At 44.4% G+C, this 17425-nt stretch overlaps 1 protein-coding gene across 1 annotated transcript in view; it reads right to left on the reverse strand.

Moving 5' to 3' along the window:
• Positions 1–17425, reverse strand: part of LOC123366679 (kinesin-like protein KIF28P) — a 55660-nt gene that overhangs the window by 1984 nt on the left and 36251 nt on the right. The window contains exons 16-22 of the mRNA XM_045010324.1: positions 16663–16770; positions 11876–12150; positions 9833–9967; positions 9016–9182; positions 6644–6747; positions 1368–1518; positions 913–1106 (exon numbers count right to left, since the gene is read on the reverse strand). Coding sequence (XP_044866259.1) covers positions 913–1106; positions 1368–1518; positions 6644–6747; positions 9016–9182; positions 9833–9967; positions 11876–12150; positions 16663–16770 — 1134 coding nt within the window. The remainder of the gene's footprint in view (positions 1–912; positions 1107–1367; positions 1519–6643; positions 6748–9015; positions 9183–9832; positions 9968–11875; positions 12151–16662; positions 16771–17425) is intronic.

The following is a 17425-nucleotide window of genomic DNA, read 5'->3' on the forward strand; positions in this document are numbered from 1 at the left end:
CTGACGGAATGCACGCTGCATCTAAGCCTTACTGTAGGCAGAGTAAGACAGCTACAAACCTGTGCTTGGCAAGGAGCTGGGGGTTGTGGGCCCTTGAGTGGAGCTTGGGCGAGTGAGCAGTAACAGCAGTTGTTGTGGCCTTAATAAGGGAGAGGAGGAGCAGGTCAGGGAAGCCTAGAAGCACCAGGCAATCACTGTTGGTAGCAGCTGCCATTTACAGAAACAGCATAAAAGACAAGCAGCAAAAGAGGGGTTGATCCTGCAAACTGCCCATTTTCAAGGGGCCTCCAGGCTATCAGCTGTAGTCTAACAGCAGTGTTATGCCACGCAATCAAAGAGACTGACTTTTAATAGGTGACTGACCCATTTTGGAGTTTTTCCATGTAGAAATATTTTTCTTCCACAATTAGGGTGCTTGAGGGATGTAATGAGGCTTTAGTGAAACAAGCCAGGAAAACCGCAACATGGAGATTTTTCTGCAGAGGCATCTTTCTAGGGGTTGGAACTAGAAACTGGTGCATGTCCTTTCTTATGATCATCATCATAGAAATGTAGGTTTTGAAGGGGCCTTGAGAGGTCATCAAGTCCAGCCCCTTGTCCTCAGGCAGGACCAAGAAAAACTAGACCATCCCTAACAGGCGTTGTCCAACCTGTTCTTAAAAACCTCCAATGATGGGGATTCCTTTGGAATCCTATTCCAGAACATAACTACCCTCATAGTTAAAAGTTTTTCCTACTATCTAACCTAAATCTCCCTTGCTGCAGGGAGGGAAACAGCAGGAACAGCAAAGGACAAGATCAGTTGTATCTTCATTCTTAGGTAGTCAAAGCTCGGAATACACAATGGTTTTAAGTCATAAAAGAGTCCCTGGTTCTCATTTTTGAAAACTGCATAAAAAAGGTCATACATACGGGGGGTTTGCTGTGCTTCAGCTTCAGGAATTGCCCTCTCACTATGTTCATGTTTTGGTAGAAGACCTTAAGAGCTTTAGCAAAATCAGCATCATAGCTGGTCCGATGGTTGCACATCTGGTCAGCTTCCTTTGATGAGAGAGGCTGTTTGGTCGTCTTAATTGCCCTTCTATTAGGAGACTTTAATTTCTTACCTAGAATGCAAAACAGGAGGGATTTTATTAGTTACCAATAAAATAAAACCTAGACTGACAGAGAAAAATATTTTATTCTGCATTTTTATATTGTCATTAGATGAAAGTGATGAAATTTCATCCATATTTTTTTCTCCAACGAGAGAATAAAGTTCAGTGGCATGTAAACAAACTCTCAGCACCAGCTGTTCCAGGAGGCTCTAACCACAGTACATATCAGAAGCATGCAATTTTATGGCATGGTTTGTGTTTTGCACTGACTTTCATGGTGTCCTGTCTCCCATTTCTTCAGTTTATCTTTAAGAAATACATTTTCTTCCCTTAAAGCTCTGTTAATATCTCTGAGAAGCTCAGTCTCCTCTTCCAACTTCAGCAGCTTCAGGTAAAGATCAGATATCTGGTTAGTTGTGCCCTATAAAAGAAAACATTCAAGTATCAATACCAAGATGGATTTTTAGCTATCAAGGACTTCTACAGATGGATGTAAGGTTTTAATGGAATCATGACCTCCCTGCCAGGGAAGCAGTTATGTACCACACACACTGTTCACGCTATTGTGCAAACTAAGTCTGAGGAGCAATTTATACTTCAATCCACTGATCAGAAATGCCATAGCATATTAACATTTATTCTTTGCTTGATGTGCCACCGCTATGATATGTAGGCCCCGTGTACAAATTTTACAGTTGCACCGTATCTGCCCATACAAAATCCTACTCACCACTCTTTGATTCAGCCGTTCACTCTGTTTTAATGCAAGATTATTTTTAAAAATCAGTGTCATTTGACCAAGAGAAATTAGACCAGATCTTAACAGGATAAAGACTGTCTTTTGCAAGTGTGTACAGAAATACTGGCTATCTAAGAGTGACTACAGTATGAAAGATAGAAAGAGAAACATTTAAATAGGAACTTCAATGGTTTGTTTTTTAACTAATTAGGGACTATGTGACATCAATTTACCTTTTTAGAAAATCAGGTGCTGCAGGTCCTGCAATAAATGATCCAGAGGAAGCAAGAGAAATAAGATAGCAAATGCTCTTATTGGAAAACAATGTGCCATCCTAAATAAATTCACATTAATTGACAGCAGAAAATAACAAATAGGTCTGTGTACAGAAAAGCACCTATATGATTTACAGTTCTGTTACTCGGTCTACAGGGACGCTCACTTGCCTTTCATTTATTAACACTCTATGGATAATGATGCTGACCTCTTCCTAAAGTGTTTCAAGAGCTGATGAGAAGAAGTGCTATGTAAGAGCTAGGTATTTATTGTCATTCATTTTCTTTAAAATGTAACTCAAACTGTTAATTTCTCCAGTTGAAATGATCATAAATGATGGCTAAAATAACTATTTTGCAACCAGTTCATTTCAATGAGATTTTTTATTAGAATAACAGGCTACACAAGTGTTACCAAAGTGTAAAGAAGAGTCAGACTAGATTCTCAGCTGCTCCAATGTCCTCTGAGGTTGCTAATAGCAGTGGCCAGAGGGGTGCTACGCTGCCTGTAGGAATTCTGAGGTCATGCTTGTTTCCTTCTGGAACGTACAGGTCATGGGTCTGCAGGGTAGCCCTGGAGACCTTTCATGAATGAAGTGCCTCATTAGTCTTTGAATCAAAAAGTGAATTGCCCTCAAAGGGAAGGTCCTCAAGGGTGACATGGATCTCCCTGGGCAGTCTCGATACCTGGAACCAGGACGATCTCTTCATTGCCACAGATGTAGCCATGGTGCGTGCCACTGTATCCGACGTGTGAAGTGCTGTTTGTAGGGAAGTACGAGTTATCAGCTGCCCTCATTCAATCTAGATTTTAACTCATTCCTATGTTCAGGAGTAACCCTGTCCATAATTTGAGACCACATGTCCCAGTGTAAATACGTTTTGTGAGAAAGGTTTGGTAATTAGCTACTTACATCTGGAGGCAGGGTGACTAATAAGCTTTATGTTGATGTACATCCAACTTTTTGGGGTCTTTCTCCTATGTGTTGATTTGGGGGGGTCCTTGTGGTTTGGTCTTCTCCTGGACAGCTACTACAAGATATTCTGGTAATGGGTGAGAAAAAAATGTATTTCAAGCCCTTGGCAGAGACTTGGCCTGTCGACATGGTTGGATAGAGCTGGAATCTATACTGGAGTCTGCCACGGTCTTTTGCAGGCTGCAGCAGCTCCTGATTTATAGGCATGGCAAGGTGCAAAATGCCCAACAGTTTGTGATTTCTCTTGCCCCACCTCCAATGATACATTGAAAGACCCTGTGATGTATTTAATAAGATCCAGGAACATCTTAGAAAGTGCCAACTGGAGAAGAGGACAAGGGGTTCACTGCCACGTTGGGAAAGATTAGGAAATTGCAGCTGGGATTTCTTCTTTGAAGGGTTGCAGACGTGTAATGCACTCAGCACATCGAAGCAGACGTGCACAAGCCCAGCACACTTAAGCTGGAGAACTTTGCCTAGTCGGAGTGGCACTCACGCTCAGTGGCCCTTACCCCCTTCTTTGGCTATTTAAGGGCAGTGTCACCTCAATCTCCCTCCCCCTGTTCTTTCTCATCACCTGGAGCAGGAATCAGAGCACTCTGTTGTGGTATCTCAGATTTTGTTGTACATAGCTGAAAGTGATTTAGCTTAGTACTACCTTAGGTTTAGTTCTAGTAATTAGTTAGGATAGATTGTTATCCTGGTGCAATACCCTCTCCAGAGTTTTAACATTGTTTATTCCCAATATGACCCTCCACATGGTGCCTGTGGTGCTTGGGAGAAGTGCACATTAAAGAAAGGTGCTCCATCTCTGCACATCAATCAAGAAAAGAACACAGGTGGTGAGGGACATGCACTTCAAGCAGCACCTTATGGAGCAGGCCATGAGACCCCTACAATGCTGGGGACCTTCAGGACTGTCCGGCCCCTCAGACAACTTCAGAACCAAAGTGAGCGGATGTTCCTCAGCAAGACTCTGATGCCTTCCCCAGGAGGGAGAGACAATCATTCTCCTTCCTCTGGTCCTCCAAGGAAAAAGGCCTCACAAAATGGACTGCAATCACTCCAGAGCTCAGGAAAATTCTGCCTCCTCTTCCAAGAGTGCAGACTGATACTGTGATTCTTCTGGTACACAGGATGGCGCTGGAGCATTTACCCACTCTCAGGTACTGAGGTGGCATCAATTGGAAACTGTAACAAACTCCGGTACCGTCCATGGGATGCCCGTTGAGTCCAGTACCGATGACATCAGCCCTAGTTCTTCCCACACCATTGCTATAGTAGGCAGTATCAGACTTGCCTTGCCTCTCTGTTCCTGACTCCCCAGTTATTCAGGAGCATTCAGCTGATGGGATGACTTCTGTGTGGTCCTCAGTGCTGCCAGGATTAATTGCAGACTTGTCTCAACTGTCTGCTCCATAATCTGTATTGTATAAGGCTCAGAGTGGGCTGCCAAGGTTTGGTACAAAGGGGCCCTTTGGCACAATTACTATCTTCAGTACCAATGAGGACTGCAGGGCAGACCATGTCTAGAAGATCAGTAACAACCCAGCCTTCAGTGTTGTCTTCTGTTTTGGTACCAAGTGGGAGTGCGATTCCCCAGTCCTCAAGGCATTGACTTCTGTATCTGCCTTGGTACTTACGCAACTGGCGTATTGGGCATCAGACGAGGCTGGATGTTTGCTTGCTCCACCTGCAGTGGCTCCCCCATTGCCTTCGGGCAACTTGGGGGTTTGTCAGGATTGAGCTCAGGGACATTCTCCTCCTGTACACTGGCTTTGAGACATCATTATCGTAGACTGTCAAGACCTCCTATGGATCACAATCAGTACTGAGATTGGCACCACTTCCACAGTAGGGACAGTAGGGACTCATGGACTGGTGCCTTCTGGCCATCAATGCCATATTCCTATCACCAATGGCCTCCTTGGAATCCGGGATTCATTCCTTGATCTGAAAATTCCCAATCCTCAACACGCTCCAAGGCAAGGTCATCCAACCAGTCTCTGGTATCCCCTTCTCAGCCACCTATCTTGCAGACTCAGATGGAGGCTGCTTCCTCAGAGCAGGTTCAGCCTGAGCCACTTGTACAGGGACCTGTGCTACCGCAGGAGGTTCCAATGGCTCTGCTTCTTTCATCTCCCTAACACCGAATGAGACTGTGGCACTGGACTCTTCCTTTCCAGGGGCTGAGGATTTCAAGTTGCATCAGGATTTCCTGAAGTGAATGGCTTCAACCTGAGTTTGTGCAGGAACATACCCACAAGCTGGAGGACATTCTGCAGTCCTCCCTATAAATGAAGGACTGTTAAAACCCACAAAGAGTGCTCTAATCTTATCTGGCCCATAACTCTTTTGTATAACAGCAGCTAATGAGAGATCGTGGCAAGGAAGATACAAGTCCATGCCTAAGGACAAGGATTCTACTCATGGTATTTCCTGATTCGCAAATCCAAGAGAGGAGTGGGATCTGTTCTTGATCTCCAGGGTCTCAAAAGGTACACCAAGTACATGAGATACCAAATGGTGACCCTCGCTACTATCCTACCAGCTTTTAATCGTGACTGGTTTGTTGCTCTTGATCTTCAGGATACTTATTTCCATGTTGCAATTTTCCTGAGCCACAGAAGTTTCTGAGATTTGTAATCTCAGGGCAGCATTATCAATACACAATGTTCCCCTTTGGCCTCTCTTCAGCTCCTTGGGTTTTAATCAAATGCATGGTTGTAGTAGTGACACTTCCCGGGAATAGAGGAATACATGTCTTTCTCGGCTCGGAAATCTGGTCCAAACCCGGAGATCAATTCCTTAATCATGTCTGGTTCACACTGCATCTCTTCAGTTACTTGAGTCTGATCCTAAACTAAATCAACTTTAGTACCAATGCAAAAAATTGAGTTCATTGGGCCCAACTAGATTCTACAAGTTGGCAGGTATTTCTACCGAGTGAGCAATTTCACACTATTCATCATCTGTCTGTGTCCCTCCAGGGACACTGACTGCTGGAGCCCCGTGCCCTGAGGCCGACAGCCCAAGCTGTCAGCCCCATGGCCATTGTCATTAAAGGAGTCTACTAATGTATCCCAGATTTTAAGAATTAGTTGCAATAAAAACTGTGTAACAGTGGTGCTTTCTAAAGCATTATCTGAAGCAGGTCAGCAGCTAGAAGGCTGTGTACTGTAGCTGTTTGATAAAACTCACGAGTGGACAAGATGCGTTATCTGGGACAGTGATTCTGTGCTGTACATATCGATCACTGCCTCACATGAAATACTGCATACTTCCTGGGCCCCATCCTGCAATCTTTAATCACTAGAGTAGTTCCATTAAGGTCAAAGGACTACCTGCGTGAATAACTACTCAGACCTGGTCTACACTAAAAAAATTAGGTCAGCTTAACTACCTTGCTCAGGGATGTGGATTTTTCCAACCCCCTGTCAGTGCAGGTAGTGTCTATGCTGAAGTGTCACAGTACAAGTGTAGACAAGCCCCTGCAGGTTCATCAGATCCACTGATTTGACCAAAGAATGTTACTAAGAATTTAAGTGGACTCACCAGACCAATATTCTTTGCAATCACAGTTTTTGGATTATCAACTATAATGGTGCCCTCATTTGTAACCATGTCTTGTATGGAGTAGTCCACTTCAGCGCACCCCTCTGCATTGTGGGAAAGAGAGCCCAGTTAAGACTGTTGTCACACTCCTTCACTACTGTATTTGTGTTGTACATCAGTTGAAATATTTAGGGAGAAATAAAGATAACTTCACTCCAAGCTCTGACAAGTCTCTTCGAACTTACACCAGTAATCTCCATTTTCTCAAACTTGCCTCCAACATATAACATTTGTATCACAAATCTCACATCGTAAGTTTGATTCTTTTAAACACACACGTCAACAATTAAACAGCTAAAATTTCAGACACCAATTTCACAATTAGCTATATTAGAGTTCTAAATACGTGGGATATCGGGCTGTAAACCTACAGATTTTTAGGATGTGTCTATACGTACAGTGCTGCAGCAGCACAGTTGTACTGATTCGGCTGCGCCACTGCAGCACATCTGGGGAAGATGCCCTCTCCCGTTGGCATAATAAAACCACCTCTCTAAGTAGTGGAAGCTATGTCAATGGGAGTTCTCCTACTGACATAGCGCTGTGCACATGAGCGCTTATGTCAGTGTAACTTGTGTCACTCAGGGAGGTGTTTTTTTTCACAAGGAAGATGTATTTGGGGAGACTTGGGACTGGAAAGGCTGTTGGGATCACCCTCCAAAGAGTAACTATGTTGGTGAAAGGCCTGTGGGATGGCTACTGGTGCCAGGGAACTGCACCACAGCTGCACAAAACATAGGCCCTCAAGGTTACTGGTCTGTGTAGTCCCCAGAATGTCACAAGAACAGTAAAGATTTTTTTTTTTTTAAATGTTATGAACTTTCATTCCCCTCTCCTGTTACCCATCTCTTCTTTCTGCCATTGAAAAATAGATACTGGGGGGCGGGGCGTGAAAAGATGGAATCAGATTCTTCCAGTTAGTCTGGAACCACGGATGACTGTGGAGGGGCATTCATGAAAAATTCATGGAAGCCTGTGACCTGTCCCTGACTTTTACTAAAAAATATCCATGACAAAATGAGGAGCCTGGGCAGCTGCAGGTGAGCTCCCAGGGCCCCCTGTGGTGGCTGGGAGCAGCAGGGATTCCCCCTTGCCCCCGGCAGTGGCTGGGAGCGGCAGTGGATCAGTCTGCCACTCCCAGCCTCCGCAGGGGATCCTGCAGCTCCCAGCCGGTGTTGGCTGAAGTCACGGAGTCTTTGGAAGTCACAGAATCCTTGACTAAATCGCAGCCTTAGTAATAAGTAATGCCACAGCACCTCCTGACCCGATCTATTATACCTGAGATAGCAGTGCAATCTAAGCACTCAAACCTCTGAGATTTAGGGCCCAAACACATTGCAAAAAGCACTGCATACACACACTGCTCACTTCTGTGACTACTGGCATCCATGTTCAATCATCTTCTATTTTTAGTATGGACTGAACAATTTACTGGCATGCTAGGGAACTAGACCCATGCTAGGGAACAGTAACTTTGTCTTAGATTATATCACTAGAACTAGATCAAAACCTAGTATATAATATATTCCCTAACACAGTCAGGGAACTGTCACCCTGTCCATATGAATGCTAAACAATAATGTAAGAATATGGATGCTCTTAACAATAGTACCAGAGCATGTTTCTACTTTTACTTCTAGCCAGCAATCCAGTCTGACGGGTTCACGCCCCCGTCCTGGCAAGTGTTTGCTGGAAAAAATCACTAACTCTCATGAAAGTGAATATTGGGATTTACTAGCTGTGGTATTCATGCAGTCCCACTACAGATGCTGTTCCTCCCACCCTGAAGGGTAGGGGACTGAGAGTAAGGAATCATGTCTAATCTAGGACTACATAATATGTTTCTTACTCTGACAATGACTTGGAGTATGGCCTTGGGAAAGTTACTTAGCCTCTCTGTACTTCAGTGCCCTCACTTGTAAGATGAGGGTAATAATGCTTATCTACCTCACAGGGGTGTTTTGAAACTTATTTAACTAATGCTTCTAAAGCAATGAGATTCTTAAATTTGAGATGCCACAGAGCTACTTAACAGAGGCTGCTTTTAGCATCAAATGATTGGATCCTTCTAGGCTAGGTTGACACATTCATTCTAAGATGGTTATGCCAAGCAAATTCTCATCAGTCTTTCAGTGTTTAAATACTGGACTAATATTGAATTAAAGCATCACAGTAATAGACGTGAGCATGCTCTGTCTTGCCATCAGGCAGTTTTCTATTTGAAAAGTATGCTAGAATATGGTTTGATTCTATTTACAACCCGCAGACATGAAGAACTATGCAAATTAAAAAGAAATATTGTAAAGAAATACCTTGAAGCCCCCACAAGTCAACAATTAAAGCATTTTTTTGTAAATAATTTAAGAATTCGTGGGATGCATTTAGGGCTGAGAAGTGGACTGTCTCTTCAATCTTAGCATTCATGTTTTTCCAGACAGGCTTTGTGTATAGAGTGTGGGGAAGATCATAAACTCTGTACCTAGGGAAATGAAACATTAACATAAAATGTAAATAAGTGCCCAGTTCAGCATTTGAAAAGGTCAGCTGTTTGAACAAAGAAAATGCGAACAAAAGAATTATGGCAACATTTTGAGGTCAGCTGTTCCCTCTTGTTGAATAGAACGCTTTGTGCAGGCACACACCAACCACGTTATGTGAAATTATTACTTCACTTGATTCATTTTCAGGGTTTATTTCGTTGACTGTTGCAGTCTATCACTGAACATTTTGTCACCGTCTAAAAATGCATTTGCTTAAACGGCTTTAATGATACAAGATTTTATTTTGTATTATGAAGCTTAAAGCTGTCTGTCCTCCCAACCCCCAACACTCCACAGGGGTGTTTTGCTCCCATTCACTGAGGAAATTCACCTTGGTTTGGAGCACACGAGTTCAAATATTCCTGTTCAAAGCAGGGCTTGTTCCTATTAACATGTCCTTTCAGAGGACAGCTGAGATTTTGAGCCTGTGACATTAAATAGATCCTGCAGCTTAGAGATCTAACAGATGATAGTAGTTCATTCAATTTGGAAACTTCTGTTAGAATAACTATGAAACTGCTCTTGCTTTCACCAACGATTCCAACTGAACATACTGTGAAGGAGGCAGTGAACTAACGAAACCCCTCACCCTATCTGAATGCCCCGTTCGGTGACTTCTCTAAGCCATTTGACTCCAAGGCACTGTAAGATGTGAATCTGGAAATCAATTCTTCTTCCCAGCAATTCCAAAGGGTCAATGACCATATCGTCCTCTCCGAAGGCTCTAAAAATGTAGGAATAAGGATATAACATGTCAAATCTGGCTCAGCTTTCACAGCAAATATACGACAGTGACATTAGTGAATGAATCAGGTCAGTGAAGAGGAGGCTGGGAACAGAGGCGAGGACAGCTGTTTACACACAAATATTCTAGTAACCACCTATGATAGGAAAGGAAACCATTTGGAAGGGACTACATATTACAAATCTAGCTCTTTTCCTTTGCTACTGGTACTCCAAGATGACAAGATTAGGAGATAGGCCTGGTATCCTTTGAAGGAGTGAGAGAGACAGGGATTAGGAGAAAACAAAGAGAGGGGGAAGGGAAGCACAAGAAGATCCTTGAAAGACAGACACAGAATAGACCCAAAAAGCAGGAAGTATAGAGGCAGGGAGGAGAAATGGGCGCACAAACACCTTCCAAAAATATTTTTTCACTCTGTCCTTACACACAAGCAAGTTCCCTAATTCAGTGGATTACAACTAAGCTAACAGGTATTTGTTTAACCCCAACCTTATCAAGCTTTCGGGTGGTACAAAGCGAGGCTGAACCATGAAGGCAGACACAAGTTAGCTTAGTACACTAACGCACACAAAGGTACTTTGTAAGAGTAAGGGTATGTCTACACTGGAAATTTCAAAGCGCTGCCGTGGGAATACTCCCACACCAGTGCTTTGAAGTGCGAGTGTGGTCGCACTCGAGGGGATTAGCTCCGGCGAGCGCTGGGAGTGTGGCTCCCAGTGCTCGGAGCCTGTCTACACTAGCGCTTTAAAGTGCTCAGACTTGGCTAAGTGGTGTTTAAAATAGTGCTAATTAAAACATGTTACCAACACATTTTTAAAAAACAAACACACACTACTACTTCTCCAGTCTAGAATGGATCATCACCTGCTGCTCCCACTACTCTAAGCATTACAGGTCAATTTGTGGTCTGGTCTGGCCTTCCGTGTTTTTAACAACCTTCAGTTATGGTGATGGCAAATTTGCTTACAAATAAACTTCAAACATCAGACAAAGCTGCCATTCATGGGGTTGGGCTCTAAATTAGTTGGTCACGTGATTTTTTTGGAAATCCTTATTATCCTTGACCTACAACTACCCAGAAGTGTCACTGATTGAAAACTGACTAAAGCTTCACCTCTGCTTCCTACAGAGCAGAGCTACACAAACCACAGCTTGAGAACCACTGGTGCAAAATGTTTGTGTTTATTGTCTATCTCCTCAAACCTGTTTTATCTGGAGCATCACCAGTGCCTTCTCCCACACACTACTACTGCCTCCAAAGCTTCCCCACCTAAACATTTCCGAGACAGCTGAGCTCAGTGGCATACTACCTCATGGGCTTAGGGTGCTTTGTAATCGTTATTCAGTAGCTGGTAAAGCGTGACAGAAGATAATGGGTAGTTATTCATTATATGCTTTGTTCCTCTTTCCCAGAAGGTCCAACAAAACTTCACGTATTTTCAATTTTAAAGTCTCCCAGTAAAGCCCTTCCTTGCACAACCCATCTCCATCTGGCAAAGAAGTCCGGTAGCAGCTCCTTCTAGAGGTCATCAGTGTTGTTCTTTTACTTAGCTAGGGTAGGACCCAGGTAACAACTCAAGGGACTTCACTTCCCAAGGGCTGAGCAGCTGTCATCGTAGCGCCCAGGGAGAGCAGGACCGACCTGGACATCAACAGTATCGTCACATGGTATATTTTACCCATGTGCTAATGTCTTTGGGTCAAATCCTGCTCCTGTTTATACCTGTGCAAACCTGTTCGAATTTCACATGGCCTTTATATTTTCCTCCATGTGTTTAGCCTCCATCTCCTACCAGACATATCACCCTGTGAAATTCCTGAATTGATTTTTTTTTTAAGTGATCTTAGATAGGAGCTAGTTCAAATAAGGAAAAGGCAAACCTTTACCTTCCATCACTGGAACACGGAGCTATATTTATAAGTAGAATGGCTTCCTCCATTCCTTCAGAGTTCAGAACTTCTGTTTGTTCTTCCAGCTTCATGCAGTAAGCAAGTGACTGAAGCCAAACGTGAGCAGATCCTAAATGAATGACCTCAACAGGATCCCAGAATGGGTCGCGGTCTTGGCCCACATACACATCCTCGCCATCTAAAAAATGCTGGTAAACCTCCTCCATAAGGAATTTTCTGTTGATGAACTTGGCCTTAGACCACACCCACACCTACAAAGGCACAGGAAAGATGATAAAATGAATGGTCATCATTAGGGCCCTACCAAATCCACAGTCCATTATGGTCAATTTCACAGCCATATGATTTGAAAATTGGTAAATTTCACATTTTCAGCTGTTTATATCTGAAATGTCAGGTGTTGTAACCATGGGGGTCCTGAGCCAAAAGGGGAGGGGGGTGGTTCAGGTTCCCAAAAGGGGAGGGGGGTGGTTCAGGTTCCCAGAGGTGGAGGTGGGTCTGATCTCCCCCATGCTGCTGAGAATGCCCCAGCCAGGGATTCCTAGCTGCTAGTCCTGGCCGGCTTGGGAGAGGCAAGACTTTCTCTTCCTCTGCACAGCTGCTCTTGGGTACCTCTGCAGAAAGCTCCGCACCCCACCCCGCACCCCACTTCTTGCTCCCATCGCTCCGCAGCTGCAGGGGGAGGGGTACAGGTTGCGCTCCCCCCCTCCCCTTCAGGGCTGGCTCCAGGCACCAGCTTATCAAGCAGGTGCTCGGGGCAGCAACTCCGGAGCGGGGCGGCACTTTGAGGTATTCGGCGGCAATTCGGCGGAGGGTCCCGTCCCTCACTCCCGCTGGGAGCGAAGGACCTCCCGCTGAATTGCCGCAGATCGCGATCGCAGCTTTTTTTTTTTTTTCCCCGCTGCTTGGGGCGGCAAAACCCCTGGAGCCGGCCCTGCTCCCCCCAGATGCAATTATTAGCTTGTTTCAGTAATATAAAGAAAGGTCATGTGAACGTGACAGGATTTATTGATTGATGCTTTACAGAAGCAAATAACACCCAAGGCTCAACTCCCTGATTGGTAGATATTGGCATCAGAGTTTTGTAGGGCAGTGATCTCAAACTTGTGAGCCATTGACTTAAGTTAACAAAAACAAGTGGAAAAAAAAGTTCTGGTTTCAAATGTCATTAATTGAATGTCAGCCTGGAGCATCCAGCAACTGTGTCTTTCTTCATTCCCTGCCTCTATGCTGAACACCCCTGTCGCTATACTGAACACATCTGTCAGTGTTTAGACACGGCTCTCTCTGCATCCACGGAGTTGGTTGGAATTGTCAGACAGCGCCAGGCTAGGCTTGCAAGATGGGGGATTCTGCCTTCTGCTGAGTTTCAAAATTGTAGCATAGGCAAACTACAGTCTGCTTCTTTCACAATATTTTTGTAAACAGGCATCTCCACCCTACAATTCTTATCAAAGCCAGAAGCTGCATGAAGTGAGCTGAAATCCACCATCAACAGGTGCATTTGTGCAGGGTCAAAAATACGCACTGCTTTTAAGAACCTTGCTGCAGGTTGTTGACACTTTTGAGCCGTTTTTGCTACATCACTTGACTCTTCCCCATAGCGCTAGTATTGTCTGAGCTTCTTTGCCATGCAAAAAACACCTGCTGAGCATTGGCATTTAACTTAGCATTGTCAGAGTGGTGCTCCAGCCCAGAACAGTACATCCATTACTTTGTGGTACCCTTGGTGGGTTCTGACATGTCAAGATTCAAACCAAGTGATTAAGTCCATGAGTCCTGTGGCATTTTTAGCAACAAACTGAACCTCCTCATTCAGCTGATCATCATTTAGAAGGGCTGACAGTTATGTTAAAACCTGTGTTTTCGGTGTCAGTGTCAGCTCTTCTGAGATGAACTCAGTAGTACTTCAGGTGAGCTGCATGGTATTATTGTACTGGCCAAAACCAGGAATTCCAACGAGTAATTCTGGCTCTGGGGGAAGTGCAATTTTTTGTTCCCGAATTTCAGTCATTTCAGTCGTGTTTGCAATGTGCTGCCTGTATCGAAGTTTGCGGCTAGGGCAGTGTTAAAAGATCTTTTAATGTAGCTGACCAGTTATCAACTTTACCAAACATCTCCACAGCTCACTGACAAGAGAAATTATATGTGCATTACATGTAATATGGACAGCATTTGCAATTAGACCTTGGAGAACTCATTTTAAAGATTTTGTCATGTAAGTTGCATTGTCACTTATGAAAGCAGATACTTTGTCAAAGTTCACACTGTATTTGAAACAGTTTTAATTATTGCTTGAGAAACTGTAGTGTCAACAGCATCCAAATAGATGCAGTCAGCGGGCACTATTAGTTTTCCTATTGGTACATCTTCAGCCTTGTCAGAAATAAAATCAAAGAGAACATGCAATACATAGTTGTCTTGCTCATCTGTGGACTCACCCAAAATGCACCTCTACCCTGATATATCGCTGTCCTCAGGAGCCAAAAAAATCTTACCACGTTATACGTGAAACCGCGTTATATCGAACTTGCTCTGATCCGATGGAGCGCGCAGCCCCGCCCCTCCCGGAGCGCTGCTTTACCGCGTTATATCCTTGGTAAGCAACTGGCATTTTGTACATTCTGTTGAATGAACTCATGCAGCTTTGGGTGATCAAGTTTTTACAGTGATATATTAGCACTTCCAAACGCACCCACAAGTTCCATTCTAGCTAAATAACGGGTCTCAGAGCTCTCTGTCGTCTTCTTAAAAAGAGAAGAAATCATTGGTTTTTTAAAACTTTTTGTTATAGCTGTTGTAGCGAGGTCACGCAGCCCTCTTTCTGAAGCCCTCTTTTTGCCTTGATGGGTTTCCGAGTCTAAGTGGCGCTGACCCATTTCCCGACGTGTGAGATCCAATGAAACACTGCAGCTTGTACAAAATAGTTTGTCACCACTGACATGTAGAATTTGGCTTCCAAATTCTTTCACATGATCCGCTGCAGTAATCATTTTTGAGGTTTCTGGTTTACTTTGCACACTCATTTTACAGTAACTGCACGTGTCTTCTGGTAGGCAGTCAATTGAGATCACTATGCTACAAAACCTATCTAATGTCCATATCTACCAGTCAGTGAGTTGAGCCTTGAGTGTGATTTGCTGCTGTAAAGTGTCAATCAAAAAATTCTGTCAAGTACCTCACCTTTCTTTCTATTTTTATTGAAATAAGATAATAATTGCATGAGGAAGGGGGGCCAGTTCTCTGTACAATGTCCCCTCCCCAGGCAGCTACAAAGGGAGGGGGACAGGAAGCAAGTGGAGAGAAGGTCCGGAGCTATCTGCAGCTGAGAGAGATACCCAAGAGCAGCCCTGAAGGGAAAGAGCGAGTCCTGTCCTCCCCCAGCCCTGCCCGGACTAGCAGCTAGGGCTCCCAGCAGCACAGGGAAGATCCGATCCAACTCCACAAGTCTCCTCCAACTGCAGGGACTTCTGGGGCTGCTTCCCAGTCCCAGAGAGCGTCCTGCAGCAGGAGGCGGCGCCCACAGGTGGATCTGGTCTCTTCCCCTCCCCACTAAAGCAGCTGTGCAGATGTACAAGTCCTGTCCCTCCCCTGCCCAGCTGGAGCTAGGAGCCCCTTTTGCTGGGGCGCTCCCAGCAGCACAGGGAAGATTGGACACAACTCCACAAGTCTCCTCCAGCTGCAGGAATCCTTGGATTGCTGCCCAGTCCCAGAGAGCATCCTGGAGGTGGGACAGATCTGGTCTCCCCTCCTGAACAACTATGCAGCCAGAGCTAGGAGCTCCCTTTGCTGGGGCATTCCTAGGAACAGGGGACATCGGATTTCATGGGGAAGAGCTTATTTCACGTCCCGTGACCCATTTTTCATGGCCGTGAAATTGGTAGGGCCCTAGTCATGGGGTTCCCATTTTGGTGCACTCAGATTTGCCAGATTCTTCAGTTCGCTTTACTAGTGACTACGTGCAACCCATAGGATGAACACCAGTAAGAGAAAGAGGACCTACAGTTAAGTGCACCAAATTCAGCCCTTTAGTATCTACAGTGATGCACACACTCTGGATATCTTTCTAGTATTTAAATATAACACTCCTGTGATCCCATCATTCCACATGCAGAGAAACAAGATGCTTTTAAAGGCAAGTAGAAAGCAACACAACCTGTTTAAACCCCGGCGCCAGAGGCATGCCCCAGTACCAGGGGAGGGACAGACCGCCTCTCCGAGTATGGAGAAGTGTCACGGTCCTAACCTATAACTAACTAAACTACTAGAACTCTACCCTATGAAACTATTTACAATGATGGAACAGTGGAAACCACTAAAAGCACTTTGCTCAAGGCAAAGGGGGGGGGAAGTTCCAACAGCCACACGGGCGGTAAGAAGGAACTGAGGAGTGCAGGCTCGGCGGGAGCCCCTTACACCACCACTATGGGGGTGCCGGTGCTGAGCCTAGGCATCCACCAGGGGAAAAATCTCCGACATCTGTTCTCAGGATGCTTGCACACCTCAGTCGGAATAGACGTGTGCAATCACTCAAAGAAGAATCAGGGACACTGTGTAGGGGTGGGAGAAGTTATGTGAGTGTACAAATAAGAGAAAAAGCAGTAGAGGGGGCTAAGAAAGCTCCTTGTTTGTGACAGAGAGAGAGCAGAGCTTATTGTAGCTTACATTACAGTAAATGTCATGTGTAGCTTGCATCTTATTGATTCTCTCCAGTGAACTCTGCTACCAGCACAAGACTATGATTAATGGCTCAGCTTCTTTACCTGGTTAGTTATTTTGTTAGTCACTTTTACTATTACTTCCTTTTGCAGATCATAACCTCTGGAGTCAGATGACGCTAGATTTTTCACTTTCAATTCCAACTTGAGCTCCTGTGAAGGAAAAAAAATGTCTCTCAAAAGAATAACAGCACATTAGTATCCAAGTGCGGATTTAGCTAACCTTCATGAAACTATGTCACAATATGGTGTAACATAAAGGGTTAATATATGGAAGGATTACTATTAGAAGTTTTATTGGGTAGCATATCTCAAATACATTTACAGGAGACAGAAGTTAGAGAAATTCTAACAATGGATTAACTCTCAACATCTGGAAGTTTAGTTCCCCTTCCCAGGGGAACTGCAGATCTCCAACTTTAGAAATTTATCCAGATGTTGAACACACCTCCTCATCCTCATCACTTACTGCCACTCTGCTGTGTACTGCAGGCAGCCATTTTAGATCCTCCTTTTTTCAGTGTAGCACATGAGTCATTGGTACTAACGTAGGAGTGGGTTTTGACCATCCAATGAGTCATCCAACTAGCTCAAATTCCTTCCTTTTTATGACCCTCTCCCCCCAACCTCACCATCATAGGCCCTTAATCTTGGGTACAAACATTTGTCTCCTCTCAGATTCTAGTATTCAAATGGAAAGCCTAGTAAAATAGCTTTCCCTCACTCCTCTAATAACCAGAGGGAGGCTCCGGAGCTTCCAGGCCCCTTACTTGTTGGAAGAAGAAAAAAAACTAATAGGCTACTCCAG

The sequence above is a fragment of the Mauremys mutica genome, chromosome 3 (genome assembly GCF_020497125.1).
Source record: "Mauremys mutica isolate MM-2020 ecotype Southern chromosome 3, ASM2049712v1, whole genome shotgun sequence".
Taxonomy (NCBI): Eukaryota; Metazoa; Chordata; order Testudines; family Geoemydidae; genus Mauremys; species Mauremys mutica.